This window comes from Dromiciops gliroides, chromosome 3 (genome assembly GCF_019393635.1).
Source record: "Dromiciops gliroides isolate mDroGli1 chromosome 3, mDroGli1.pri, whole genome shotgun sequence".
Lineage (NCBI taxonomy): Eukaryota > Metazoa > Chordata > Mammalia > Microbiotheria > Microbiotheriidae > Dromiciops > Dromiciops gliroides.
In genome coordinates, this window is record NC_057863.1 from 2,088,262 (window position 1) to 2,115,804 (window position 27,543).

The following is a 27,543-nucleotide window of genomic DNA, read 5'->3' on the forward strand; positions in this document are numbered from 1 at the left end:
GGCTGGCCAAGGGTCCCCCCAGGCTCCATCAAGCTGGGCCCCAGCAGGACGGGCCCACCAGGTCAGCATGCAGGGGCGGATCGGGACCAAACTGTCAGCTTTCTTCTTCGAATATGACACCCCCCGCATGGTGCTGGTGCGGAACAAGAAGGTGGGGGTCATCTTCCGCCTCATCCAGCTGGTGGTCCTCATCTACGTTATAGGGTAAGGACCAGGGGCCCCACTCGCCCAGAGCTCAGCTGCTCTCCAAGGAAAGGTGGGCGTGACCTCTTTCTGGGCTCCATCCCCCCGCTGGGGGTCTGACCAAGGAGCACCTACCTCTCTTTCCATCTGGCAGCAGCTCCTCTTTCTGAGAGACCCTGGGGTGGCTGAGCTGGGAAGGAGCCATGAAGGGCTGCCTGGCCCAGCTCCTTCATGGGTACAAACTAGGAAACTGAGGAAGGGGGGCACTCATCTCCCACGCCAAGCCTCCTGCTTGTCGGAGGGGCCCCTCTGTGGAGCCCAGGGCTTCCTTCACTCCTCGGACATGACCATCCAAGGCCTTTAGAGTCCTCAGATCAAAGCGCTGCTGCTGGACCATTGGCCGGGACCAGAAGTGGGGGCACTCATGGGGGTCTTTGCTTGTCTGGGGCCAGCTCTTTGCTGGTCCTGAGCAGGACGGGAGGAGGCATGGGGGCTATGGCATCTCAGGCTTAGCCTAGAGCTTCCTGATGCGGAGACCTGGGAGAGGGGAGGCCAGCAAAGTTTGGCTCAGCTGCCCTGGGCCAGCCCCCCCCCCCAGGTGCTGACTCATGTGCCTCACTTTGTAGCCAAGGGCTTCACAAGGGCACAAATGGACCATGGATGGGCTGCCTCCACCAGCTCTGGCCCTGGTGACCCAACGGGACTGCCCAGTTCAGCTCACTAAGCCGACAGACTGACGTCTGAATAGGGCTTTCCATGATCTCATGGACCCTTCACAGCCCCATGTGTGGGTGTGGGTGTGAATGTGTGTCCCTGTGTGCATGCATGTGTGTACACACACACACACGGACCTGACAAACATTTATTAAGCGCCTACTATGTGCCAAACATCTCTTTATTTGCCCTTCCCATCCCCCAGGAGCTGGCTGATATTATTCAGCTTTTAAAGATGAAGGCATATGGTGAGCAGGGAAGTTAGGTGACTCGTCCACAGTCACACAAGATAAAGGCTGAGAACAGGAAACTGAGGCCCCCTCTGCAGCCTAGAGCCCTGCAGAGTCCTGAGAGGTGACACAAGGTCCCATGGGCAGGAGGTACCCAAGGCAGGACTCCCACCCAGGTCTTCCCCTCAGGGGTCCACATAACTCTAGGTGGCAGAGAGGAGGCACCTGCATGGGTAGAGAGAATGTCCTCACTCGGGAGTTCCTGATACCAATGGAAATCCCAGTCCAGTCCCGATCCCTACAAGAAGTAAACACTGCCCAACACGTTGGACTTGGGGGTTCAAGACGAGTCTTGAGGGAGACCAGGGAACAAGGTGGTAGCTTCCCTCCCCTGGGTCCTGACAAGGAGGTGCTGGCTCCTGCCCTGATGACACTAGGCTGGCCATTGGCTGTCTCGGCTGCAGCAGTGACCTGGCTGTTATCTTTTTTTTGTGGGGGGGGTGAGGCAATGGGGGTTAAGTGACTTGCCCAAGGTCGCACAGCTAGTAAGTGTCAAGTGTCTGAGGCCGAATTTGAACTCATGTCCTCCTGACTCCAGGGCCGGTGCTCGATCCACTGCGCCACCTAGCTGCCCCCGTCTTAACTTTTTAACCTGCCAAGTTCCTGCCGGGGCAGGCACAAAGGTGGCAGCCAGAAGCTGCCCTGCTCCTTGGGGGGGGGACCCCCAGAGCGCCACGCCAGACCGGGGTGGGGCCAGGAGCAGCAGGAGATGAGGCAAAAAGCTAGGACTGGGCGAATGCTCGGGGACAGCCATCCCGTGCCCCTACCCCCAAGGCCGGCATCCGTCTGTCTGTCCGTCCGTCCCGTAGCACAGCCTCACCACTACACAGCCTGGAGGCCCTCCATCCCGGCGGCCGCGCTTCTCAAACCTAGACTGAAGGCAATCGTCCGGAGGGGATGTGACGGGCGAAGGACAGCCGGGGGAGCCACAGGGAGAAGAAGCTGCTGCCCCCTTCCTGCCGGTCCCCCAGCTCCCTCTGCCTCTCTCTTGGGCTCCTCTCAGAAGGAGGCTGTCCCTGGGAGCTGGTTCCTCTCTCGCAGCAGCCCCCTGCCTCTGATCTCAGCAGCACAACAAGGAAGCCACAGTTCTGCACAGCTGACGGCAATTTCCTGGCACCTCGAGGAGAAATAAGCCACAAGGCGAGAGAGCTTTCAGCTTAACCCCTTCCCTGCTGCATCCCCAGCCAAGTCACAGGGAAGGGGCAACCTGACCACCACTTCCCCAACCCCCTCATTGCACAGAGGAGGAAGGCAAGACCCAATGATGGGAGCGAATTTGTCCAGGGTCACACAGCCTGAAACTCGGGTCTGCTGCTTCTACAACCCTACCTACTCCTTTCTCTTGTCTGGTCCTTGAGGCTCTGGGGAGGGTAGAGTTAAAGATCTGATTGCCCCCCTGCCCTGCTCTGGGCAGGTTTTCCCACGGCTGTGTCCTTCACCTCAGGCAGCATCATCTCCAGACCCATTCTTAACTTCTCATCTTCACTTGCACTGTGACCCTCACAAACACACCCCTAGAGTGAATTCTCCTGGACTTTCCACATACCCAGACCCCCTCCCCAGGGTCCATCTCACCTCACATCCCACCTCCTCCAGGAAGCCTTCCCAGGTCCTTCAGTCCTTGCTAGTCTTTCTCTCCCATGAGCTTCCCCAAATCTTGGGGTCTGGAACACACAACTGAAAATTGTGTCCCTAGGTCATTGATTCATCAGCTGTGTTCCCTCTGCCCAATAAGTGGAGCGAGGAGAGAGTCAGGGATAACATCTGGAGCTTCTCATCACCCACCAGCTGTGTGAGCTCATGTGTCACTTCATTTTGTTTAGCCTGGGTTGCTTTTAACCACGAGGGGGAACACATGAAGGTGTTTAGTCATTAGGACCTTGTTTCTCTACATCAGTTCTTCCTCCACTCAGCTATCAAAGTGATTTTCCTAAAATGCAGGTCTGACCATGTCACCCTCCCCCTGTCCCCCACACTCAATAAATGTCAATGGCTCCCTATTACCTCCAAGAGCAAATATGAACTCCTTTGTTTGGCTTTTAAACCCCATCAAATTCCTTTTCATACTCTCAGTAATCACTAGAGATCTAGCATATTTAACTTTACTAGAATTCTACTCAGATCTTTAACATGCTTGTGTTTCCTTTTTTGTTAGATTTTTCTAAGTCAGAAAGAGATATTAAGGTACCCAGCTTTATTGGTGGGTTTTTTTGCTATCTATTTCTCCCTATAATTTGATTCTTTTAAATATTTAAATGCCATGCTATTTGGCAAATATATATGTGTATATATATACACATTAGAAAGTATTGATATTCCATCATATATGGTGCCTTTAGGTATCATGTGGTTTCCCTGCTTATCTTTTTTTTTTTTTAACCATGCCCATTTTTGCCATGGTCTTGTCTGAGGTCATGATTTCCAACCTTGCTTTTTCAAATTCACCTATGGTAGAATACATTTGGCTCCATCCCCAAGTTTTAACCTCATGTGAATATTTGTTTAAGGTATGTTTCTTGTTGGATTCTGCTTTCCAATCCATTGTGCTACTCTCCGCTATTTTGTTGGTAAATTTATCCTATTGACATTCATTGTTATGATTGTTAATCATAGTATTACTTCCATCATAGTCTCTCATAATGTTCCTTTTTTTTTTGTCCAGACCCTATTCTCTGCAAAGAAGAAAATCAGGAAAGAGAAGAAATAGTGTCAACATGAATAGGATTAAACTGGACCTTTTCCACATCACTTTCTCTCCTCTCTTCACCCAACCCAGATCTTGATGACTGTTTCTTATGCTTTTTTCTTTCCTATTAATCCCCTTTTATGAACCACGCTCTAAAGCTGGTAGCATTTGTTTGATTGCATTGCTTCTCCAGCTCTACCGTTCTTAAAACACCATCTTCTCCTTTACTGCCCTTGTCTGTTTCCCGGTTGAATTTAATACATCTCTACAACCAAACTCTCTCTATGTGTAGTCAACCCTCCTTTCCCAGTTCAGAAAAGAGTCAAGTTTATGTTTCCTCTCCTCCCAGCCTTCTCCATATTTGTATACTTCCTGGTGTGCCTCAGTTATGAGAAAACGAATTCTCCCCTCTCCTAATTTCTTCTCCAGCATTCCTTTCCCCTCCCTTTCTATTTCTCTCTTAAAAGCAAACAAAATGGAGCAAAACTATCCTTAGGTCTCTTTTTAACCCTCTCTGTGATCCTTGAAGACAATGGGATTCTAAAGGGACACTTTTTCTTCTCTAGTTAGAATGTGAGCCTCTGGTCATCATTCAATTATTCAAGTGTATTTGTTCCAATTGTTCAAATATATTTTCCTTTCTAGGTTTCTCTTGTCTCCTCTGTTTACATTTCAGAGTCTGCCCAACTCTACTCTTTTCATCCAGGGTGCCTGGAAGTCCTGGATTCTATTAAAAGTCATTCCCTGGGACAGCTAGGTGGCTCAGTAGATAAAGCACCGGCCCTGGATTCAGGAGGACCTGAGTTTAAATCCAGCCTCAGACACTTGACACTTACTAACTGTGTGACCCTGGGCAAGTCACTTAACCCTCATTGCCCCGAAATAAACAAACAAACAAACAAATAAACAGATAGATAGATAAATAAATAAATAAATAAATAAATAGGTAAATAAATAGAAGTAATTCCCCACTACCCACAACCACAGGATTATAATTCAGTTTTACAGGATGAGATATTCTTGGCCGTAAAGCTTTTTCCCTTTGTCTTTTGGTATCATATCACAATATTTCTTCTTCTTTATGGTGGTTGCAGTATGGTCTTGTGTGATTTTGATTCTGGTTCTTTATATACTTCTATTTTTTTCTGACTCCTTGCAGGATGTTTTTATTTGCTCTGTAAGCTCTGGATTTTGGCTAAGACTTTCCTGAGGGTTTTCATTTTGGTGCTTCTTGCAAGAGATGACTTGTAGAATCTTTTCATTTTCACTTTGCGCTCTGGTTCTAGAAGATAGGGACAGTTTTCTTTTATGAATTCTTGGAATATGGCATCCTGATTTATTGTTTGGTTAGGGTCTTCAGGGATTCTGATAACTCTTAAATTCTCTTCTAGGCTTCTTTTCCATATCAGTTGTTTTTGATAGTAGATACCATACCCATTCTTCTCATTTTCCAGTCTTTCAACGTTGTTCTAATATTTCTTGTCTCATTGAATCATCTAGTTGTTTGTTTCATTCTATTTTTAGGGAGGCCACCATTCGGGTCAATTTTCCATCTTCTGTTCTAAGCTATTTGTTCTCCTTCCAACTTTTTCCTCAAGAGCTCTAATTTAATTTTTTTATCTTTTGATTTATTACTTCCATTCTTTTTTGGGGTCCTTATGTCTAAGTCCCCCCTCCTCTTTTTCCTCTCTCTTTCCCTCCTCTCTCCACCTCCTCCTTTTTTCCTTTCTCTCCCTCCTCTCTCTCTTTCCTTCCTCTCTTTCTTTCTCCCTCCTCTCTCTTTCCCTTCTCTCTTTCTTCCTCTCCCTCCCCCCTTTCTCTGTCTCTGTCTCTTTCTCTGTCCCCCAATTCCCAACTTGAATTATTCTAGAACTGTGTGGGGCAATGAGCGTTAAGTGACTTGCCCAGGGTCACACAGCTAGTAAGTGGCAAGTGTCTGAGGCAGGATTTGAACTCAGGTACTCCTGACTCCAGGGCCGGTGCTTTATCCACTGTGCCACCCAGCTGCCCCGAACTGTGCTTTTCTGATTTTACCTGGAGGTTTCTCTTAACCCACAGTATTTCTTCATGGTGTTCAGGATTTTCTTCTGTGACTCAAATCTCTAGTCTGAGTTCCTGGACTGGGACCTTGTGCCAGGGCCACCCCCATTGCATGGTAGGATTCATGCTCTTCCTAGTGCCATCTTCTCTGGGGACCAGATGCCCCTGCTGCTGCCCTGGGCCAGTTCTAGATGGGGTGATTGGGATCTAGCCTGCCCCCTGCTGCACTGCCTGGCTTCTGCCTTTGCTTAGGGACGGCCCAGTACGGGTGCTCTCCTCAACCGTATCTCTTCCTTCTCCTCACACAGTCACCAGCCAGTCGTTGGCTTTGTTCCCTGCTGAAGCCCTGGCCAGATCTTGGTCTCAGGCATCTTGGAGGGCCCCAGTCTTGCCTATATTGCCTGGCCCTCAGCTCCCTGCAGAGTGACTCACTGATGGTTCTGACCCTGCTGTGACTCCAACAGGCCAGTCTGGATATCTGATTGGCTTCAGGCTCAATTGATTTTAAATCCAGCTGGTTTTAGGCCCTTAGGAATCCCCACTCAGAAACAATAATATGGTGAGATTTAAACAACAACAACAACAAAATCCCAGACTTAAATATAAAGAAATACAGAGGAGAGTCAAGTAACTGATGATAACTTTGGTGGCTGGAGGGAGGCTGGAGTGCGGAGAGAGGAGAGGCAAGCTGATCCCTGAAAGGCTATTGCGTTAATCCAAGGTGATGAGGGTGTGTACGGTGGAGGCCACCCCAGAGTATTTGCAACATCAAGATGAAATGGACGGGGCAGCTAGGTGGCGCTGTGGATAAAGCACTGGCCCTGGATTCAGGAGGACCTGAGTTCAAATTCGGCCTCAGATACTTGACACTTACTAGCTGTATGACCCTGGGCAAGTCACTTAACCCTCATTGCCCAGCGCAAAAACAAACAAACAACCCCCCCCCCCAAAAAAAAAAACCCCAAAATGATGAAATGGACCAGAGGTGCTGCCGACATGAAATTGACAGGTCTTGGCACCATATTGGATCTGGGGGTGAGATAGTGAGGTGTCCAGGAGGGCTCCTAGGTGAGGATCCCAGGGTCTGGGAGGAGGGTGTTGCCCTGCTCAGTAATAGGGAAGGGGGAGGTGGAGGGTGTTAAGGGAAAGAGGAGTCCTGTTTAGGACACGTTGAGCTCAAGATGTTTGAAAGTCAGCGCTGGAGATGCAAGAATGGAGGTCAGCAGGGGGAGGGGCAGATTTGAGGATTGTCAGCATAGAGATGGTCATTAAATCTGTGGGAGCTTAGGGGCAGCTAGATGGCACCGTGGATAGAGCACCGGCCCTGGAGTCAGGAGGACCTGAGTTCGGATCTGGCCTCAGACACTTGGCACTTACTAGCTGTGTGACCCTGGGCAAGTCACTTGACCTCAATTGCCTCACTAAAACAAACAAACAAAAACACAAACAAATCTGTGGGAGCTGGTGGCAGAGTCTGGAGGGAGAGCAATGCCCAGGGATGGAAGGCGTGACATGGGAAGGACCCTGCAGCCCGAGGAGCGCCGGTCTGTGCAGCAAGTGCTCAGTAAACGTTGTGAGATGGGAGCTGCTTGGTGGGAGGAGGGGCGTGCTCAGGGAGCATGCGATGTCCGTGTCGGGGCTCCCCTTCCAGGTTGACCTGAGGAGAGCCCAGGTCTCACCAGCTCATCTGAAGAGAGTCTGGGGGCGGGGGAGATAATCAGAGCTAACATTTCTATAGCCATTTCGAGGTTTGCAAAGCACTTGTCTCATTGGATCCTCACCACAACCCTGGGAGGTCACATGGCTAGTGTCTGGGGTAGGAATTGAACTAAGTTTAACAGAGGAGAAGGAAACAAGCATGCATCAAGCTCCTACTATGTGCAGGCCCTTGGTCCTCACTATAACCATGGGGAGTAAGTGCCATTATCACCACTTTACAGTTGAAGAAACCGAGTTAAGCAGAGGTGACGTGACTTGCCCAGGGTCTTGTTGTTTGGTCAATTCAGTCATGTCCGACCCTTGGGGACCCCATTTGGGGTTTTCTTGGCAGAGATCCTGGAGTGGTTGGCCATTTCCTTCTCCAGCTCATTTTACAGATGAGGCAACTGAGGCAGACTGGGTGAAGTGACTTGCCCAGGGTCACACAGCTAGGAAGTGTCTGAGGCTGAATTTGAACTCAGGGCCTCCTGATTTCAGGCCCAGCAGTGACCCTAGCTTCAGGGACATGGGATGTAGTCCTGGCTGCTCCTCCTCCATGCCTCCACAGCTGCCCCCTCAGGACTCCATTTCTCCATCAAGGATACATGTTCTGGAAGGACAGTGCCCAGGGTAAGGGGCACTTGCATGACACCCACGGACACGTTCCTGTCCCCAGATGGGTCTTTCTCTTCGAGAAGGGCTACCAGACAGCCGACAGTCTCATCAGCTCAGTGTCAGTGAAACTCAAGGGCCTGGCGGTGACCAACATCTCTGGCCTGGGCCTACAGGTCTGGGACGTGGCGGATTACGTGTTCCCAGCACAGGTGAGTGAGAAAGTCTTTGAGGGGCTGGGGTTCATGGGGAGGACCCCCGGACCCCCCAATTGACCATGTTTGTTCCTGGTGCTTCCCATGAGTGTGTCCTCCAGCCTCTTCTGAGACTGGGGAGGAGGGAGAGGGACCCCCTAAAGAAGGGGGATAGTCCCAGTGCCCAGGGCAGCCCTGAGCCCAAGCAGGACCCCAGTCCTAGCTCTGGCCACACCCTGGATGATGCCTTCACCGCCCCCCCCCATCCCTGAGTACGAACCTCTCCTCCCCAGATGGGGCTCCACACCTGACTCTAGTATTTGCTGGGCAAAGGAAGAGGGAAGGAGGAGTGTGTGTGGCTTGTGCCCTCTCTGGGGGGAGGGAGCAGAGAAACCTGCCCCCCATGTCCTGAACCCCCTTCTCCCTTAGCACCCCTTCCAAGCCCAGCTGGCCTGTTTGCTCTCATGTCAGGGGCTCCCATCATCGGGGCCGTCTCTGGCCTTTTTTCGGATGGGCCACCAGAGGGAAGGCCGAGAGACGCAGCAGCCCACTCCTTCCTCCCTGGCTTTCTCCAGGCTCCATGCGGCCCAGCCATCCTCTCTCCCCTTCAGAGCACCCCCTCTTCCAGGGTTGGGCATTTTGGCTCGATTTGATTGCCCAGGAGCCTTGTAGACAGGCCCCAGCCCCAGCCCTGGGTTACCAGCCTGGCGGCCTGCTCCCTGCTGCTTGCACTGGGGTAAAGGGAAGGGGACATCGGCTGAGTAGGGCCTTCTAGGCCTGGGCTCAGCGGGAAGGGAAAGGGGAAGGGGAACAGGTGGAGGGAGGGGCTCCCATCCCCCAAATCAGGGCATTCCTCCCCACCAGCAGAGCCTCTCCACACCTCAGGCCCCAGATCCCCAAATCTGCAAGCCCCAGGAGTTAATACTGGCCGTGGGACCCAGGATCCCCCCTTCCCAGTCCACTCTCTTCTCGGGGGGTATCAGAGTGACAGCCCCAGCACCCCAAGCCCCAATCGCATTTTCTCATTCCTAGGGGGACAGCTCCTTCGTGGTGATGACCAACTTTATTGTGACGCCCAGGCAGGCTCAGGGATACTGTCCTGATGTAAGGACCCTCCTGGGAGAAGCGGGCTATAGGGCTCTCCTCTGGGATCCCAGGCTGTCCAGGCCTCGACCTGCACACTGACCCCCAGAGGGGGTTCGGTCTGGGGGACCCACACCTTGGATCGGAATTCTCCAGTCCGAGAAGCCTGGATCTAAGTGGGCTGGGGGGGCACCCCATCTTACCTGAATCCCTGGGACTCCTGGGGGCTGGGACCTCATTGGCCCACAAATTAACCTACCACCTTGTTTGCAGTGGAGGTGGAGAGGGCACAGGATGGGGGTGGGGCAGGCTCTGTCCCTCACTGACTATGGGACCTTGGCCGAGTCATCTCCCTTCTCTGGGGGCTTCAGGCTCAGCAGGAGAGTCTCTTGTGGAAATCCCCGCTAGGAGTTAAAATGCTGGCCATGGAGTCGAGAAGGCCTGGGTTTGAATCCTGTGTTAGACACTTACTAGCTATGTGACCTTGAGCAAATCACCTAACCTCCCTCAGGCTGTTTTCCTGTCTGTAAAATGGTGAGGTTGAGAACACCTAGCTGACAGGGCTGGTGTGAGGCTCAAGGTCACATGCCAAGTCCTTCCTTTGGCCCAGATGGCCAGGCTGAGGAGCAAGGTGCAGTGAGGGGGGCGGGGCAGGAGCTGGGACCCACCAGAACCTGCCTGAGGCTAGGGGTTTCCCTGCCTCTGCCCCAGGGTGACTGGCCTACATATATTTGGGGTGGCCTGGGGTGTTCCCTTGGGGACGACAGACCCTCAGAGCCAGCGAGAACCTCGTGGGCATCTGTTTGGGTCGGAGTCCCCTCAATACCATGTCAGGCAAGCAGTCACGCGATCTTGACTTGAATCCCTGTCAGGATGGGGAGCTCACTATCCTACTCTCTGGGGCAGTTCTCAGGAATGACCCCCAGAGGCCCCTGGGGGAGCAGAGGGAGGGCATTCTTTCCCTCCTAATCTGGGCACTCCTCGATGCTTCCAGAATGCAGATGGAGGCGTCTGTCAGAGTGATAGCGAGTGCCCACCAGGGAAACCCAAACGAAAGGGCCAAGGTAAGGGAGGTCCAACGAGGCAATGCGGCTCAGGCCCAGCCCCAGGCTTCATGTTCCCAGGAATCCTGCCTTGGCAAGCTCTCCCAGGGGGTCAGGGAAGGCTAGCCTGGACCTGGGAGCACATCGGTCCCTCAGGGAAGCGCATGCACTGTGGGCAGCTCACCCCCCCTCCCCAGTCCTCCTGGAACATTCCTGCTCCCTCCCCTTCTCCTCCTCCTGATCCTCCCTTGTCCTCCCTCCCTCCTTCCTCTTCCTTTCCCTCCATCCTTTTGTCATCCCCAGGAGGTCAGGCTCTAAGAGCTCTAAGGGACTCCATGTAGCCCAAACTGAGCCTGCCTGAGAAGCTCCTGCACAGAGTGTGAGGGGGGGCGTGTCCGGAGTGTCCGGAGTGACCCGAGGCTGGGATGAAGCCCCACCTCCTCCTGGGCCCTGGGTGAGGTGGAGAGTTTGAGGAGGGGGAGTGGCCCCCCATAACCTCTGGCTATTCAGCACAAGACCTTCACCCCGCCCCCCACTTTGCTGCAGGCATCCGGACAGGCAAGTGTGTGGATTTCAACAGCACGGTCAAGACCTGTGAGATCCAGGGCTGGTGCCCAGTGGAGGTGGACGATCACGTTCCCAAGTAAAGACCTTGGACGAGTGTGGGGCTTGTGGGGAGGGCCGGGAGGTCTGCTTTCCTCTAGGGCTTAGATCCTCATCCAAAGTGGCCCCTCACCTGTGTCAGGAGGAGCCAGAGAAGACCAGGACATTGGGAGGAGCCACAGGGTCTGAGTTCCAATTCTGCCTCTCTGACTGATTTTCGGCTTCCTTCTGAAGGGGCCACAAAGTGAGCCCTGGGGCCCAAGGAAGGCTCTTCTGTGACCCCTGCCTGTCACAGCACGGCAAATGCCATCATGATGGGCCCATGTCTTTGGCTTCACTGGAGCCTTTTGGACTTCTCTTTTAAAAAGGAAGGAAGGGAGGGACAGAGGAATAAAGGGAGGAGGGAGGGAAGGAAGGAAGGAAGGAAGGAAGGAAGGAAGGAAGGAAGGAAGGAAGGAAGGAAGGAAGGAAGGAAGGAAGGAAGGAAGGAGGAAAGGAAGGAGGAAGGGAGGGAGGAAGGAAGGAAAGAAGGAAGGAAGGAAGGAAAGAAGGAGGAAAGGAAGGAAGGAAGGAAGAAAGGAAGGAAGGAAGGAAGGAGGAAAGGAAGGAAGGAAGAAAGGAAGGAAGGAAGGAAGGAAGGAAGGAAGGAAGGAAGGAAGGAAGGAGAAAAGGAAGGAGGAAGGGAGGGAGGAAGGAATGAAAGAAGGAAGGAAGGAAAGAAGGAGGAAAGGAAGGAAGGAAGGAAGGAAAGAAGGAGGAAAGGAAGGAAGGAAAGAAGGAGGAAAGGAAGGAAGGAAGGAAGGAAGGAGGAAAGGAAGGAAGGAAGGAAGGAAGGAGAAAAGGAAGGAGGAAGGGAGGGAGGAAGGAATGAAAGAAGGAAGGAAGGAAAGAAGGAGGAAAGGAAGGAAGGAAGGAAGGAAAGAAGGAGGAAAGGAAGGAAGGAAAGAAGGAGGAAAGGAAGGAAGGAAGGAAGGAGGAAAGGAAGGAAGGAAGGAGGAAAGGAAAGAGGAAGGGAGGGAGGAAGGAAGGAGGGGAGGAAGGGAGGGAGGGAGGGAGGAAGGAAGGAAGGAAGGAAGGACGGAAGGAAGGAAGGAAGGAAAGAAGGAAGGAAGGAAGGAGGGGAGGAAGGGAGGGAGGGAGGGAGGAAGGAAGGAAGGAAGGAAGGAAGGAAGGAAGGAGAAAAGGAAGGAGGAAGGGAGGGAGGAAGGAATGAAAGAAGGAAGGAAGGAAAGAAGGAGGAAAGGAAGGAAGGAAGGAAGGAAAGAAGGAGGAAAGGAAGGAAGGAAAGAAGGAGGAAAGGAAGGAAGGAAGGAAGGAAGGAGGAAAGGAAGGAAGGAAGGAAGGAAGGAGAAAAGGAAGGAGGAAGGGAGGGAGGAAGGAATGAAAGAAGGAAGGAAGGAAAGAAGGAGGGAGGAAAGGAAGGAAGGAAGGAAGGAAAGAAGGAGGAAAGGAAGGAAGGAAAGAAGGAGGAAAGGAAGGAAGGAAGGAAGGAGGAAAGGAAGGAAGGAAGGAGGAAAGGAAAGAGGAAGGGAGGGAGGAAGGAAGGAGGGGAGGAAGGGAGGGAGGGAGGGAGGAAGGAAGGAAGGAAGGAAGGACGGAAGGAAGGAAGGAAGGAAAGAAGGAAGGAAGGAAGGAGGGGAGGAAGGGAGGGAGGGAGGGAGGAAGGAAGGAAGGAAGGAAGGAAGGAAGGATGGAAGGAAGGAAGGAAGGAAAGAAGGAAGGAAGGAAGGAGGAAAGGAAGGAGGAAGGGAGGGAGGAAGGAAAGAGGGGAGGAAGGGAGGGAGGGAGGGAGGAAGGAAGGAAGGGAGGAAGGAAGGAAGGAAGGAAGGAAGGAAGGAAGGAAGGAAGGAAGGAAGGAAGGAAGGAAGGAAGGAAGGAAGGAAGGAAGGAAGGAAGGAAGGAAGGAGGAAAGGAAGGAGGAAGGGAGGAAGGAAGGAAGGAGGGGAGGAAGGGAGGGAGGGAAGGAGAAGAAAGAGGGAGGGAAGGAGGGAAACACTGATTGCTTTTCCTCTGTGCCAGGCTCTGTGCTAAGTCCTTTACAAATAGGATTTCATTTGATCCTTGCAACAACCCTGGGATGCGAGTGCCATTATCATTCCCCCTTTACAGCTGAGGAAACTGAGGCAGGCAGCAGTTAAGTGCTCTACCCCTCAGCCCCAAGTCAGGCCAGCTGGGCTATGGCAGGTTGTAGGACAGAAGAGGGGCGAGCCGTGGTGAGGAGGGGCTCACAGAGGCCGATTTCAGCTTGGCGGGCTGAAAAGCTTCCTGGGAGTAGGGGAGGCCGCCCAAAGTGGGGTGGGCCGCTTCGAGAGGCCGGCCTGTCTTGTGTGGGTGGAGGTGGGGTCCCTGAAGATGAGTCTGGGCTTGGGGGAGTGGTCCTTAGGGATGGGCAGCGGTGAAAGGAGGGCCATTCTGCCTGCTCCGCCCGAACCCAAGGCCAAGGGATTTGTTTTCTAGGTGGCCCAGGTCACAGAGGATCCTCAGCCCCTCCCCTAAGCCCTTGGCCCTTGGCCTTTCTCAGCTCCTTCAGCCCCCAGACTCCTGGGCTAGGGAAGGGGGTGCCCAGACACACCCTGGCCTGTCTTCCCTTTGGTGAGGTTGTGAGAAGCCTGGCTGATATCAGCCTTGCTGCCCAAATTTGAGTGCTGGGAGGGTGAGGCTGTAGGGAATAAGCACTGGCCAAGGGAGTTAGGAGACCTGGCTTCAGGCCTGGCCTCACCATGAAGGGTGCACCCTTGGGCTGGGCACATCATTTGTTCACTCACTCATTCACTGCATTCATTCACTCACTCATTCATTCACTCACTTCATTCATTCACTAACTCATTCATTCATTCACTTGTTCACTTCATTTACTCACTCACTCATTCATTCACTCACTTGTTTACTCCATTCACTCACTCACTCCATTCATTCACTCACTTGTTCACTCCATTCACTCACTCACTCCATTCATTCACTCACTCATTCATTCACTCACTTCATTCATTCACTAACTCATTCATTCATTCACTTGTTCACTCCATTCACTCACTCACTCCATTCATTCACTCACTCATTCATTCATTCACTCACTTGTTCACTCCATTCACTCACTCACTCATTCATTCATTCACTTGTTCACTCCATTCACTCACTCACTCCATTCACTCACTCACTCATTCATTCACTCACTTGTTCACTCCATTCACTCACTCACTCCATTCATTCACTCACTCACTCACTCACTTACTCACTCATTCATTCACTCATTCACTCACTCACTCATTCACTCACTCACTCACTCACTCACTCACTCACTCACTCACTCACTCACTCCATTCACTCACTCACTCATTCACTCACTCACTCATCCATCTATCCATTCATTCTCCATTTACAAAGCACCTGCTTTGTATACAGTGCTAAACTCAGCGCTGGGAAAATGCTTTCTAAGATGAAATGAACCAGTCTCTGTGCCCCAGAACAAGCAGAGTTGGGTTAGAATGGGGACTCAGGTGCCTTGTGAAGCTGCCTCTGGGTGGCAGTGGGGGCTTCGGGACAGGAGAGGGAGGGGGCCTGGTTAGCCCAGCCACATTAGAGAATATCAGTACATTCTCTGGTACCTTCCCACTGTCTAATTGCTAACAATTTGGGCCTTCAGGGCAGCCATCTCCCCAGAGCTGGGGGTGAGGGTGGGGTGAGAATGGGGAGTTCAAACTGGGGGGAAGGGGCAGCAAGAGAGGGCAGTTGGGACTGGGTTATTGATGGGTCTGGGTCTGTTCTGTCTTTTTTTTTCTTTTTTAGTGAGACAATGGGGGCTAAGTGACTTGCCCAGGGTCACACACCTAGTAAGTGTTAAGTGTCTGAGGTTGGATTTGAACTCAGGTCCTCCTGACTTCAGGGTCAGTGCTCTATCCACTGTGCCACCGAGCTGCCCATATTATTTATTTATTTATTTTATTTATATTTTTTTGTGAGGCAATTGGGGTTAAGTGACTTGCCCAGGGTCACACAGCTAGTACGTGTTGTGTCTGAGGCTGGATTTGAACTCAGGTCCTCCTGAATCCAGGGCCGGAGCTCTATCCACTGCGCCACCTAGCTGCCCCTGGGCCTGTTCAAAGTGAGGCAAGGCAGGAGGAAGGGAGTGACCCGCAGGCTGCTGGCTGGGGTCCCAGTGTAGGGAGAAAACAGGAATGGAAAGAGGGGTCAAGCAGAGACAGAACCCAGCAGTGGGGAGACAGGGTCAGGAGTCTGGTGCCCGAGTCCAGTAGACTAGAGGCTGGAAACACAGGGGGCTGAGGGTTTAGTGGCAAAGGCCCAGCCGACAGGTGGAGGGCTGTCATGCCCCCCCCATTCCCCACCCCTGCTGGGGCTCAGGTAGGATCAAAAGGACACATTTCAAAACAATTGGAGAGGCAGCGTGGGGGACCAGGGTTCGAATCTGACTAGTACAAATTGTGTGATCCTAATCCTGTCAGTTAACCTCATTGTGCCTCAGTTTCCTCGTCTGCAAAATGGGGAGGTAAGGCCCCTTCCAGATCTAAGCCTATTCTCCCATTGACATTCAGAAGGAAAGCTTTAGCCTGAAGAGAGCACAGGGTTCCGTCCCAATTTATTTTCAGGGGGCTGCTGGCCGGGGCCCAGTAAGCTCCGGGCATCCTGGGCAGCTAACAGAGAGATTCTCCTGCTGCCTGCTTCCTTTCCTGGCCAGTGATGGCAGATTCCACGGTTCTCACACCCAACCAACACTCTCCACAAACAGCTAGTGTAGACAGCCAGTGTAGACAGCTCCATCAGTAGTTTGGTTGAGGAGGGGAGGGGAGCTGGAGGATGATAGCTTGGGGCCATTAGGGTCTAGGGAGAGCTCTTTAAGGACAGAGGGGACCTGGGCCCTTTTGAAGGCAGTAGAGAAGGCAGGAGCTAGGGGACAGGGGGTCCTGCTCAGCCATCCCCTCCCTCTACAACAGTGCCCCCCCAGTAGCTATCTAGCTTCTCTGCCCAGAGCTGCCTCCCCAGTCTGTGTGTGTTCTGTGGGCAGCAGCAATCTGAACCATTTGTTAAGGATGAAAAAGGAAAGAGGAGGAAGAGGATGAAGAGGAAGAGGAGGAGGAGAAGGGGAATAAATAAGGGGGAGGAGGAAGAATGGGGAGATGGAAGAAGAGGACAAGAGGGGAGCAGGGAGAGGAGGAGGAGGAAGAGAAGGGGGAGGAGGAGGAGGGAGAGGGGAGGATGGAGAGGAGGGGGAGGGGAGGGGAAAGAGGAGAAGGGGAGGAGGAGGAGGGGGAGGGGAAGAGGGAGAGGAGGGGAGGAGGGAGAGGAGAAGGGGAGGAGGAGGAGGGGAAAGAGGGAGAGGAGGGGAGGAGGAGGAGGGAGAGGAGGGGAGGGGGAGGAGGGAGAAGCAGGGGAGCCGAAGGCCGGGTGGATCTCTTGCAGCCCAGCACTCCTGAGGGAGGCAGAAAACTTCACTCTCTTCATTAAGAACAGCATCAGTTTCCCCCGGTTCAGAGTAAACAGGTAACTGGATGGGTTTTCTGGGCAAGGGCCTGCAGCCAGGTGTCTCTGGGCTGGAGGGAGGCTGCCCCCGAACAGAGGTGGGGCTGAAGGGGCCAGGGGAGGGACGAGCGGGCGGCCAACTGAAGGGGAAGCCTCAGTTTAGATTCTGGGGCAGAGGCCAGGGCTCTGCCCGCAGCAGCCTCTCTAACCCACCTTCCTTAAATTCCCCTTCAAGGAGGTTGAGGAGGACGTCCAAGCCCCTGCTCCCCCTCCCATGCTGTCCCCCGAGCCCTCTCACTGAGGGGCCTGCGGGGGAAGGGTCCACTCTCCTGGGGGCTCCTCGCCATGACCAGCCTCCCTCTGCTCCCTGGGCCAGTGCGGCGTCTTTTCTCCCTGCAGACGGAACCTGGTTGAAACGGTGGACAATCGGTATATAAGGACCTGTGTGTACCACAAGAACAGGGACCCCCTGTGCCCTGTCTTCGAGCTGGGCTCCATCGTGAGATATTCCGGCCAGAATTTCAGCACCTTGGCTGTGAAGGTACACAGAGGTCTGGTGGGTGGGCTGGGGGCTGCTAGAGACAGATAGAGACAGAGAGATGGAGGCAGAGACAGACAGAGACAGAGAGAGACAAAGACAGAAATAGAGATCGATTCAGAGAGACAGAGAGATAGAGATAGAGACACAGATAGACACAGAGACAGAGAGATAGAGATAGAGACAGAGACAAAGAGAGATAGAGACAGAAACAGAGACATAAAGAAAAAGAGACAGAGAGAAGCAGAGACTGAGACAGGGAGAGAAAGAGAGAGGGAGAGAGGCAGAGAGAGAGGCAGGCCCTGGGCAGGCTCAGTGAGAAGGCCACCTCCTTCAGGAAGTCTGCCATCCCTCCCGCCTGGTTCTTTCTTCCTCCTCCAGATCAGGTAGCCGCCCCCATTCTATGCTGAGCAGGCCACTGAGCCCAGTCACTGACCTATTTGTGCAGGTGGCTCATCCCCAAGCAAGACTCTGGGGAGCCCCGACCCTCCTCTGCTACTGAGGGAGGGCAGAATCCAGTCCGAGGACCCTTCCCTTCTGGGGCCTTCTTTGGTTTCCTTGTTTGGACAATGAGGGTGTAGGACCAAAGTCCAGAACCCAGAATCACAAAGCTGGAGCGTGGGAAGGGGCTTCAGCTGCTCCTCAGTCCATCCTCTGGCCCAGAAGGAGCCCCTGCTGACAAAGGGCCTCCACTCGGGCCTCCAGGGGCCCTGGGGCAGGGTCGGGGTCCCATCCCCTTGGATAGAGGAGCACAGGACCAGGCACATGGCAGGGGCCAGGAGAATCCTTAAATGCCTAGAAAATGCCTACAGCCTTTAAGGGACGCCTCGCTGGCCTCTCTGGTGCTCCCCACCTAACCCAAGCACGCTGCTTTGGGGCTCAAGAGGGAGGCCAGGAGCCCCCAGGCAGGTACTAAACAGGATGCCTGCAGAGGACCCCTCCCCCCCCCCTCCCCTCCACCATGACCTGCTCTGAGGAGCCAACCTTCACTGGGCAGCAGAAGCAGCCACCAGACCCCCCCACCCCCGGCAAAGGGGCTGCCTCCTCCTGCCCCACAGCCTAGGGCTCTGGGGGCTCAAAGTGGAGGGGCAGGTGGGGGGCACCGGCACTCCCGGGCGTTCTCTGCATGAACCACAGCAAGATCCAGAGGCCACTGTCTGCTGCTCCAGCTGGTTCCCCCTCCCTCCTTCCTCGGTCCCGCCAGCTTGGGCTCTGGTCTCTCTTTTTTTTTTTTTTTTTTTTTTGGTGAGGCAATTGGGGTTAAGTGACTTGCCCAGGGTCACACAGCTATTAAGTGTGAAATGTCTGAGTCCGGATTTGAACTCAGGTACTCCTGAATCCAGGGCCGGTGTGCTATCCATTGCGCCATCTAGCTGCCCCCGTGCTCTGGTCTCTTTTAAGGAAAGAGCCTCTCCTCTGGGTCTGGTCTCTTTTTCTCATCTCCCTGTCTCTGTCTCTCATCTCTCCTCTGGTTCTGGTCTCTCTTGTTCTCATCTCCCTGTCTCTGTCTCTCATCTCTCCTCTGGGTCTGGTCTCTCTTTTTCTCATCTCTCTGTCTCTGTCTCTCGTCTCTCCTCTGGTTCTGGTCTCTCTAGTTCTCATCTCTCTGTCTCTGTCTCTCATCTCTCCTCTGGGTCTCATCTTTCTTTTTCTCATCTCCCCGTTTCTGTCTCTCATCTTTCCTCTCGTTCTGGTCTCTCTTGTTCTCATCTCTCTGTCTCTGTCTCTCATCTCTCCTCTGGGTCTGGTCTCTCTTTTTCTCATCTCTCTGTCTCTGTCTCTCATTTCTCCTCTGGGTCTCATCTTTCTTTTTCTCATCTCCCTGTCTCTGTCTCTCATCTCTCCTCTGGTTCTGGTCTCTCTTGTTCTCATCTCCCCGTTTCTGTCTCTCATCTCTCCTCTGGGTCTCATCTTTCTTTTTCTCATCTCCCCGTTTCTGTCTCTCATCTCTCCTCTGGTTCTGGTCTCTCTGTCTCTGTGACTTTGTCTCTCTGCCTCGGTCTCTGAGAACGGTGCTGAATCAGTATCACTGAACACTAAGATTCATGTCTATGTTTTAGAAAACAGACACTAAAGTGACAAGAAGAAACTCAAGTAACCTTGGCCTGTTGGGATGCACGGCTACTTTGTCTAACTGCCAAGGAGGGTGGGTGAAAAACAGGAAGTTTTTTGGGGGGCGCTTCTCCCTGGAGGGACAGAAAAGGGGGAAGGAAGGAAAAGGAGTTAGCCCGGCCCAGGGCTGCAGGTCACCCACCCTCTCTGTGCCACTCGACCCAAGCCCACTCTATACCAGGCCCGGCTTGAGGCCTGGTGGGGATGCAATGAAGAAAACCAGAGACAGGCCTGGCCCTGAGACAATACCCAGAAGGAGGCAGGAGCAGGTGGGGGGCACCGGCCTCTTGTTACACGGAGATGCAGTAGGTGGGGGGGGGTCGTTCCTGTCCTCTCCAAGGAAGGTGGTGGGAGGAGTTGGCGCACGGGAGGCTGGGGGCTAGAGTCAGCGGCAGCAGCGCCTCTGCCCACCGGCCCTGGCACGGCCGGCTGAGGCCAGTCCGCATGGCATCTCCCTCGCTTCTCTGCAAACACTGGTGCCGTCTTGGCCCTTGGGAGCTCTCGCAGGGGGCTGAGCTCCACGTGACCGTCCTAGCCAGTGTGGCAAGTGTGCCGGACCACATTTTGTGACCCCATTCCCATGGGGCGGCTGCCCTGACCTCGCGTCCACTGGCCTCTGTGTGGAACGTGGAGCCAGGAACCCTGCAGGAGTCTTCTGGCTTTCCTGACAGGGAGGAGTGGTCGGGATCACCATCGACTGGAACTGTGACCTGGACTGGGCAGTGCGGCACTGCAAGCCTGTCTATGAGTTCCACGGTCTGTACAATGAAGAAAACAATGTCTCACCAGGCTTCAACTTCAGGTGCGGGTCGGGAGGGGCTGCACAGGCCATGAGCGTGGGCAAAGTGGGAAGCTGCATGCTGCGGTGCCAGGGCAGCTGGGCGAGTCACTGTGCTTGATCCTCAAGTCCGGTGAAGGCTGTGAAGACGCCGTGAGGCAGAGAATTGGCATCGGGAAATGAGGGGGTGTTTTTCACGTCCACCAGCTGACCCAAGGAGAAGAGGGAGGCTCCCCGCGTGGGCGGGCATCCTGGAGGCCCCTCCTGAGCGCTCCTCCCCCTCCCAGGTATGCCCGCTACTACATGGAGAACGGGACTCACCGCCGGCACCTGTTCAAGGTGTTTGGAATCCGCTTTGACATCCTGGTGGATGGCCAGGTGAGTCTGCTGGGGATGGCTCACAGAGAGGCAGTGGAGGGGGGCACCCCTCCTGCCTGTGTCTCAGTGAGGGGATTATGGCACTCAGTCTGCCCCTGAAGGGGAGGGAGAAGAGACTGGAGGGGCCTCAGCGTCAAGGCCAGCCAGGGACCGTTGGGGCTTCTGACCCACGAGTGCTGGGGCAGTGAGGGTCATAGCACCATTGTTGGCAGGGCCCATTGATGGGTTCCAGTCTAAGCCACCCATTTTTTTGGTAAGGCAATCAGAGTTAAGTGACTTGCCCAAGGTCATACAGCTAGTAAGTGTCAAGTGTCTGAGGCTGGATTTGAACTCAGGTCCTCCTGAATCCAGGGCTGGCGCTCTATCCACTGTACCACCTAGCTGATCCCTTCAGAGGTCTTTTTTCACCTTCGACCCTCTTCTCCACAGGCGGGCAAATTCAATATCATCCCCACGATGACAACTATTGGGTCCGGCATTGGAATCTTTGGGGTGGTGAGTGCAGTGGCAGGGGAGAGGGGAGGATGTCACATGCCCCCATTTAACCAGGAAGCAGGAGAAGGGTTAGGAGAGGGAGCCTCGTGAGAGCTGAGGGCCAGATGCTGGTGGTGCCTGACTCACAGGTGCCTGGGTTAAGTGAATTGGACCAGTCAGAAAGTGCCCCCCTGAGGGTAGAGGCCATCTCTGCCTCCTCTTGAGCCGAGCTCCCAGCTGGGCCTGCGGGGGTGGGTACTCACTCGGGGGCAGTGCCCCCTCCCTCCTGGGCAACCCTGACCCTTGCTTCGGGTCAGTAACACTCCCCAGATACTGGGTCTGGGGCAGGGCAGGGTCCTGGGCTGGGAGCTGAGGGCTGAGAGCCGAAGGAGCCTCCCACCACCAAGGGGCTGCTTAGACAGGCCTGGGCTAAGGGCTCCGTGGGACCTGAGGGAGAAGGTTGTCACTAACCGGGGGTCAGGGCAGGCTTCCTGGAAGAGGTGGCCTTGGACTCAGCACAGCCCAAGGATGGAGAGGAGCTTGATGGGGGTGGGGGGGCTTCCAGGACTCCTCCCACCCCCAGGAGTCATGCTCTGCTCTGAGGACCAGGGGGATAGAGGTCTTGGGGCTGGGTGAAGGAGCTCTTCGTGAAGGAATGCTCAGCGGGGCCGTGTGTAGGGAGGAGGGGTCAGCCCTGGTCTGCTTGGCCCTAGGGGCCAGGCCCAGGAGCAGCACGGGGGAGACAGAGCAGAGTGCAGCTGGGTGTCAAGGTCAGAAAAAACAGCTGCCTTGGGAAGGGATGAGCTCCCCGTCACTGGAGGGCTCCAAGCAGAGGCTGACCCAGCACTTGCTTCGGAGGCCCGGGAAGATCTGACTAAGCCTCTGAGGATCTCGCCCAGCACAGAGGGTGTGGCATCCCAGGAGTGTAGACAGGACCTTGGCAGGGTCCTGGAAGAGGGCGACTAGGCATGGAGAGGCCACTGCTCAAGCTCTAGGGGAGGGTGAGGGGGCTAGATAAGGCCATCTGGGCAGGAAACTGGGGGGAGGGGAGCACAGGGGAGCAGGTAGGGGAGCACAGGAGCCAGATGGGGGGAGCGCAGGGGGCAGATGGGCATGGCAGCTTCCTCAGGGTCTGCTGTGCCCATACCCTGAGCTTTACCAAGACACCTGGGTCCTTCTCCCAGAGGACCCAGGAGCCCGGGCCCAGCTCCAGGCTCACGGCCCCCAGACTGCTCCTCTTAGGGTGTCCCAGGCCCTAGTGGAGAAGACGGCCTTTCCCTGGGCCTGGGTGAGGGGCTCCCAGTGTCCTGGGCACGGAGGCCAGAGACCTGTGGCCACACTGCGGGAGAGGCCCACCACTCAGCTGACCTTGCTTTGGTGCCGGGCACTGGATCCCCAAAGTGCCTGCCCTGAGGGGGCTGCCAGTCTGTGGGAGTGGGGGATTTGGGGAAGGGTTTTGAATTAGCATCTGAACTGAGCCCTGAAGGAAGCCAGGGACTCCAAGAGGTGGACTTGAGGAGGGCGAGCCTTCTTTTTCTTTCCTTTTTTTTTTTTTTTTTTTTGCGGGGCACTGAGGGTTAAGTGACTTGCCCAGTGTCACACAGCTAGTAACTGTCAAGTGTCTGAGGCTGGATTTGAACTCAGATCCTCCTGAATCCAGAGCCAGTGCTCTATCCACTGTGCCACCTAGCTGTCCCTCGAGGGTGAGCTTTCTGGCCATGGGAGCTGGGCTGTGGAGAGAGAGCAGAGAGGGAGCAAAGACAGGCTGAAGAGAGATGGTGAAAGGCTTCGAATGACAAGCCAAGGAACCATGGAAGCTTTTGGCAGCTGGGGGGGGGGAGGGGAGGGTGTGGGACAGGAGGCAGAAGATGGGGGGGGGGAGAGAGGGGAGGGTCAAGGGTGAGGCTGAGTTTGGGGACCTGAGGGCCCAGAAGGATGGAGAGGGGGTGACCCCTGGTCATGCTCTAACCCTTGGGCTTATTGGAGACAGGCCTACGCCTCGGGCAGCTCTTAGAGACAGGGGTGCGCTTATGTCCAGGCTGCAGCCCCCCTGGCCTCTCACTCATCGCCCAGCCCCCCACAGCCCCCAAGGCTGAGAGCTCAGGGGCTCCTGGCTTCCCACAGGAGGCTCTGGGAATCCTGCCATCGCGGGCGCCCACTACGTCCACAAGGGGGAGCGCTGCCCCAGGAAAATGAGTCAAGCCCTCTAGTGGGCTCTGGGATCCCTGGGAGCCTCCCAGTCGCCTAGCAACCACAGTCTTCCTCCTCTCAGGCTTTCTGCGGCTCCGGTGGCCTCTGCCAGCATCACTGCCCCCACTTTACAGATGAGGCCAGGGAGAGGCCCTGCATGCCCCCAGTCACATAGCTAGGAGTTCTCCAGTCAGCCGGGGTGGGGGCAGAACCAGGAGTGGCCCATGGGGGAAGGACGAGGAGAAGCAGAGCCCGATCCCCCCAACCCCGAGGGCAGGCTGAGCCCTTCGCGGAGCAGAGACGCGCTGCTGAAAGCTCCCCTTGGGCACTCCCTTCACGGGCCTCGCCTTGGCTGAGCTCAGCCGAGCCGCTGCGTACCAGCTGTGCGACGCTGCCAGCCTTGCTTTCCTCATCTGTGAAATGGGGATGAGGACATGAAACGCCACTTAAGGGTCAGCGGCCTTGTTCACGCTGTCTCTCCTGTCCAGACCGCCTTCCACACAGCAGCCAAGGCAGTCTTCCAGGGCACAGCCTTGCCCGGTCACACCCCTAGGAGAAGGGGGGATATGGACCCATGGGAACCCTGAGGAGCTGGGGGCTGAGAGCTTCAGACAGCTGGGAAGCCAGGCAAGGAGTCAGGGGCCACCAAGGAGTCTCTGGGTTCTGGTCTGCCCCAGCTCTCAGTGCCCAGGATTGTTGTACCCACTGATGCCCACGCCTGTCTTCTATGCCCACCTCCCAGGCCACCGTGCTCTGCGACCTGCTGCTGCTACACATTTTGCCCAAACGTCACTACTACCAGCAGAAGAAGTTCAAGTACGCCGAGGCAGACACGGGCCAGGGTCCTGTGAGTGCCTGCCCACCCCCTGCTCCTGCTCCAGCTCCCAGCCCTCAGCCCCTGGTCTCCAGGTCGCTTCTGTAGACACACATGCACACCCATGCACACTCGCCCGCGTGTGCACACACCCATGCATGCTCACACAGACATGCAAACACTCTCACAAATACGCACACTCACACTGCACACATAGGTTCCCACTCACACACACACAAGCTGGAGATGAGGGACAGAGCCCCTAAGGGAGGAAAGAGCCATGCCCAGAGCTACCCCCGCCCCTGGTGCCCCTGCCATCCCCCAAGGAGGATCCCGCCTCTTTCCCACCTCCCCCCCACACCTTGCACCTTTCTGCTGTCCCCTTCCTTCCTTCCCCGGTGCCGCCCCTGGCCCTGAGCCTCAGAGCTGCCCCGTGTGCAGGCACTGCTGGGGGAGGGAAGGGGGGACACCCCTTCTAATGGGTTCCCTGTCCCCCTCATTTTGGGGAGCCTGGACTCCAGGCAAGGAACAATGAAGACACCTCCAGCTCCACCATGGTCCTCCAGGAGACTCTGAAGGCGCCCTGAAGTGTGGCAGGTGCCCATGGCAGGGGGGGGCAGGCATGGGCCGTTTTCCTCTTTAGCTTGGGGTGCCTCCCTGGGGGTTAACTCTCGATGTCACGGGGCGAGGTCCTTGACTGCAGGGTCTCTGAGCTACTCCTCCAGCTTTATCCCTCCTTTCCTGGGGAAGGGAGAGAGTCAGCACAGGGCCATGGGAGCAAGCTCAAGGACCCGAGATGTTGAGCTCGAAGGACCTTGGCAGCCAGGGAGTCCAACCCCCTCATTTTACAGAGGAGGAAACTGAGGCAGGCAGAGGTTGAATGAACCAGAAGTGTTGGCAGGATTTGAACCCAGGTCTCTCTGGTTTCAGGTCTATCTTTTGGGGCTCATGCTTCCTCCTTTCCTCCCTTCTCTGTCTCTCTCCATTTTGAGCTCACTCGGCTTCTCAAGCTCCTCGTTATTTTCCAGGTCTGTCCTCTTCCTTGTGACCCTGGGCTGGGCCCCAAAGTGTCCGCAGGACCTCTGCAGTGTGCCCTGGGGTCCTCACCACAGGAGGCCTCAGCTATGAGTCTTTGGCCAAAGGATCAGGCTGGGCTGGGCTGCCCAGGGAGGCCAGAGCTGCTCTCTGTGTGTGTGTGTGTGTGTGTGTGTGTGTGTGTGTGTGTGTGTGTGTGTGCCAGACAGAGACAGAGAAACAGAGACAGAAAGACAGAGAGAGAAAGACAAAGACAGAGACAGAGAAATGGACAGGGCTCAGCTGCCCAATGAGGCCAGAGTTGTCTTCTGGGGGAGGTGGCAGGGCTGGGGAGACCCCAAGCCAGGGATATCTGTCCTCCCTTGATTCTAGCTTCCCAGAGTAGACCAGTGGCTCCCCATGAAACCCAGGGCTCCCAAGGGCTGATGCTGCCCTTTACCCTCTGCCCGGGGCAGGCCTTCCCCTGGGAGCCCTCGGCCCATGGGGCACCAACCCCATTCCAAACTCATGGTTGGCCCATGGGCCCCTGGATGCCCCTCAGACCATTGCCCCTGCCAACAAAGGAGGAGGAGCATCCAGGCTTGGCCTAGGACAGCCGGGGGGAGGGGCTGGCCAGAGGGCCCCGGCCCCCAAACCCTCTGCCCACCAAAGCCATCCCCTCTTCTCTCTCCAGGATGTCCCTTCTCCTCCCTCCATCCCCTGATCCAACCTTCTCAGTCGTGCTAGAACACCTGGGTCCCATTGCCTGCTGCTGACTTCATCCCAGCTCCACCATGGGACTCAGAGAGACCCTGTGTTTTGTCTTCTTTCACATGGGAGATGAGTGTGCCAGCTGGGCACACGCCTGTTGTGCTCTTGAGTACTCACCTGTGCCCATCCCTGCGAATGCGTGTGCCTGTGCGCACACACGCACGCATCCATGCACACACACACACACACATACCAAACACACCCTTGTCTGTGTTCCCCTATGATCACACCTGCTCAGAGATGCCCATGCATACTTAGCCCCCACATGTGCTAGAGTGTCCATGAAGACACACCCAGAGCCCAACCCTGCATCCCTTCTGCCCCACCCCAAGGCTGCTCTGCCCTAAAACTTTCATTGAGCTGCACTCCAGCCCCCACCTGAGCTGTGCCCGACCATGTGGCTGATGGCTCCCTTCCCTACCTTCCCGGAGGCTTGGACATTTTCATGGACAGACATGGACAACCGCAGCCTGGCTGGCCTGTGCCCCCTGCGGGGGCTGGCAGCTGGAAAGCTCGCACCAGCCTCTGGGACTCTACCCACCATGGCAGCGCTGACTGGAGAGGAGGCATGAGCTGCCCAGCCTTTCCCCGGGGCTTGGGTTCGTGTGCCCTGGAGTAGGGAGAGGTGCACAGCAGAGGCAGCCTCGGGGCTCCAGCAGGCCCCAGGTCGGTGCTCCGGCTAAGGAGACCCCAGGGGCAGACTATGGGATTGTTCCAATAAACAGCCTCTAGTTTGGGTGCGTGTCTCCCCTGGCATGGCCAGGCTGAGCTGGGAGTCGGGAAGGGTGCCCCCAGAGGCAGGAGTGGCTCATTCCAGGAGCACCTGGGCAAACTTGGGGCCTCTTCTGTGCATGGCACTGGGCCAGCCCCAAAACATACAAAGAAAGTAAACACGCCCTGTTCTGCAGAAGCGTCCTTCCGTTCTTGGAGGGAATGGGGCAGACACACAGAGAAGCGACGCATTGCACGGAGATCTGAGGAGGGGAGCAGGAGGCCAGGAAGGATTCACCCACAAAAAGCCTCCTGTGAGTCAAGCCTTAGAAGAAGCCGGGGACCCCAAGGAGGTGGAGAGGAGGAGGCAGAGCATTCCAGGGGCAGAGCACAGCCTGTGCAAACGCATGGAGGGCAGAGATGGACTACAGAGTCCAGGGAACGGCCAGAGGCCCCTTTGGCTAAGGGGATGTTCATGAGTTTGAAGAGGTGGGCTGCAGGACCAGGCTGAGCTGCTGTGGTAGCAGATTGCTGGATCTTGGCCAATTGGGATCCATGCTGAGGGCGGAGCTCCCAGCAACGGGGGATGGGGAACTAGGTTGTCTAAGATGGGCCAACTGGTCCAGGTGAAAAGGAGCAGGTTTGACTTCCTGTGCCAGCCAGTAGGAGGATGGGGCCCATGAGGAGCCGCTGCATTTCTGGGAGGGGGGACTTAGACTTTAAAAATCCAGCACTTCTTAAGAGACAGGCTGAGACAGGTGCATTTTATCCAAGAGGTCATAGGGAGCCATTGAAGATGGCAAAAGGTGTTCCTGAGCAAGCCTGAAAATTTCCCTCCCAGGCTTAGTCCTGGTCATTTATGGCTGAGGGTGTCCTCTGTCTAACCCAGCCTCCCAGGCCTCTGTGACTCTGCCCAAGGTATTGGTCATTCCTCCACGATAAAGGGGGGAGCTTAGCGGGCAGAAGCACAGATGATGTCTCCACAATGGCTCTGGGAAGGAGGACCACAGGAGGCTGGCTGGCTGTCTGCCTTTACAAACCAAGCTAGGCCTGACCCCCAGGAGATTCTTCCTGCCCACAGCAGGGTCAGGGACTCTGGGGAGGGCTCCATCCCCCAAGGGGAGGGAGGAAGGGGCTCCCGC

At 55.3% G+C, this 27,543-nt stretch overlaps 1 protein-coding gene across 2 annotated transcripts; it reads left to right on the forward strand.

Moving 5' to 3' along the window:
- Positions 1 to 26,715, forward strand: P2RX1 (purinergic receptor P2X 1). 2 transcript variants are annotated; one of them, XM_043998767.1, is made up of 13 exons: positions 1 to 204; positions 8,288 to 8,435; positions 9,450 to 9,521; positions 10,495 to 10,564; positions 11,090 to 11,186; positions 16,562 to 16,642; positions 17,021 to 17,162; positions 19,943 to 20,073; positions 20,337 to 20,427; positions 20,857 to 20,922; positions 23,834 to 23,938; positions 24,427 to 24,502; positions 25,614 to 26,713. In XM_043998767.1, exons 1-12 carry the CDS (start codon positions 68 to 70, stop codon positions 24,490 to 24,492), a joined length of 1,206 nt encoding a protein of 401 aa, XP_043854702.1. In that variant the 5' UTR covers positions 1 to 67; the 3' UTR covers positions 24,493 to 24,502; positions 25,614 to 26,713. The 2 variants fall into 2 exon arrangements, with proteins under 2 accessions (XP_043854702.1, XP_043854703.1); XM_043998768.1 differs by lacking the exon at positions 24,427 to 24,502 and having other exon boundaries at positions 25,614 to 26,715.
- The last annotated feature ends 828 nt before the right edge of the window (positions 26,716 to 27,543 follow it).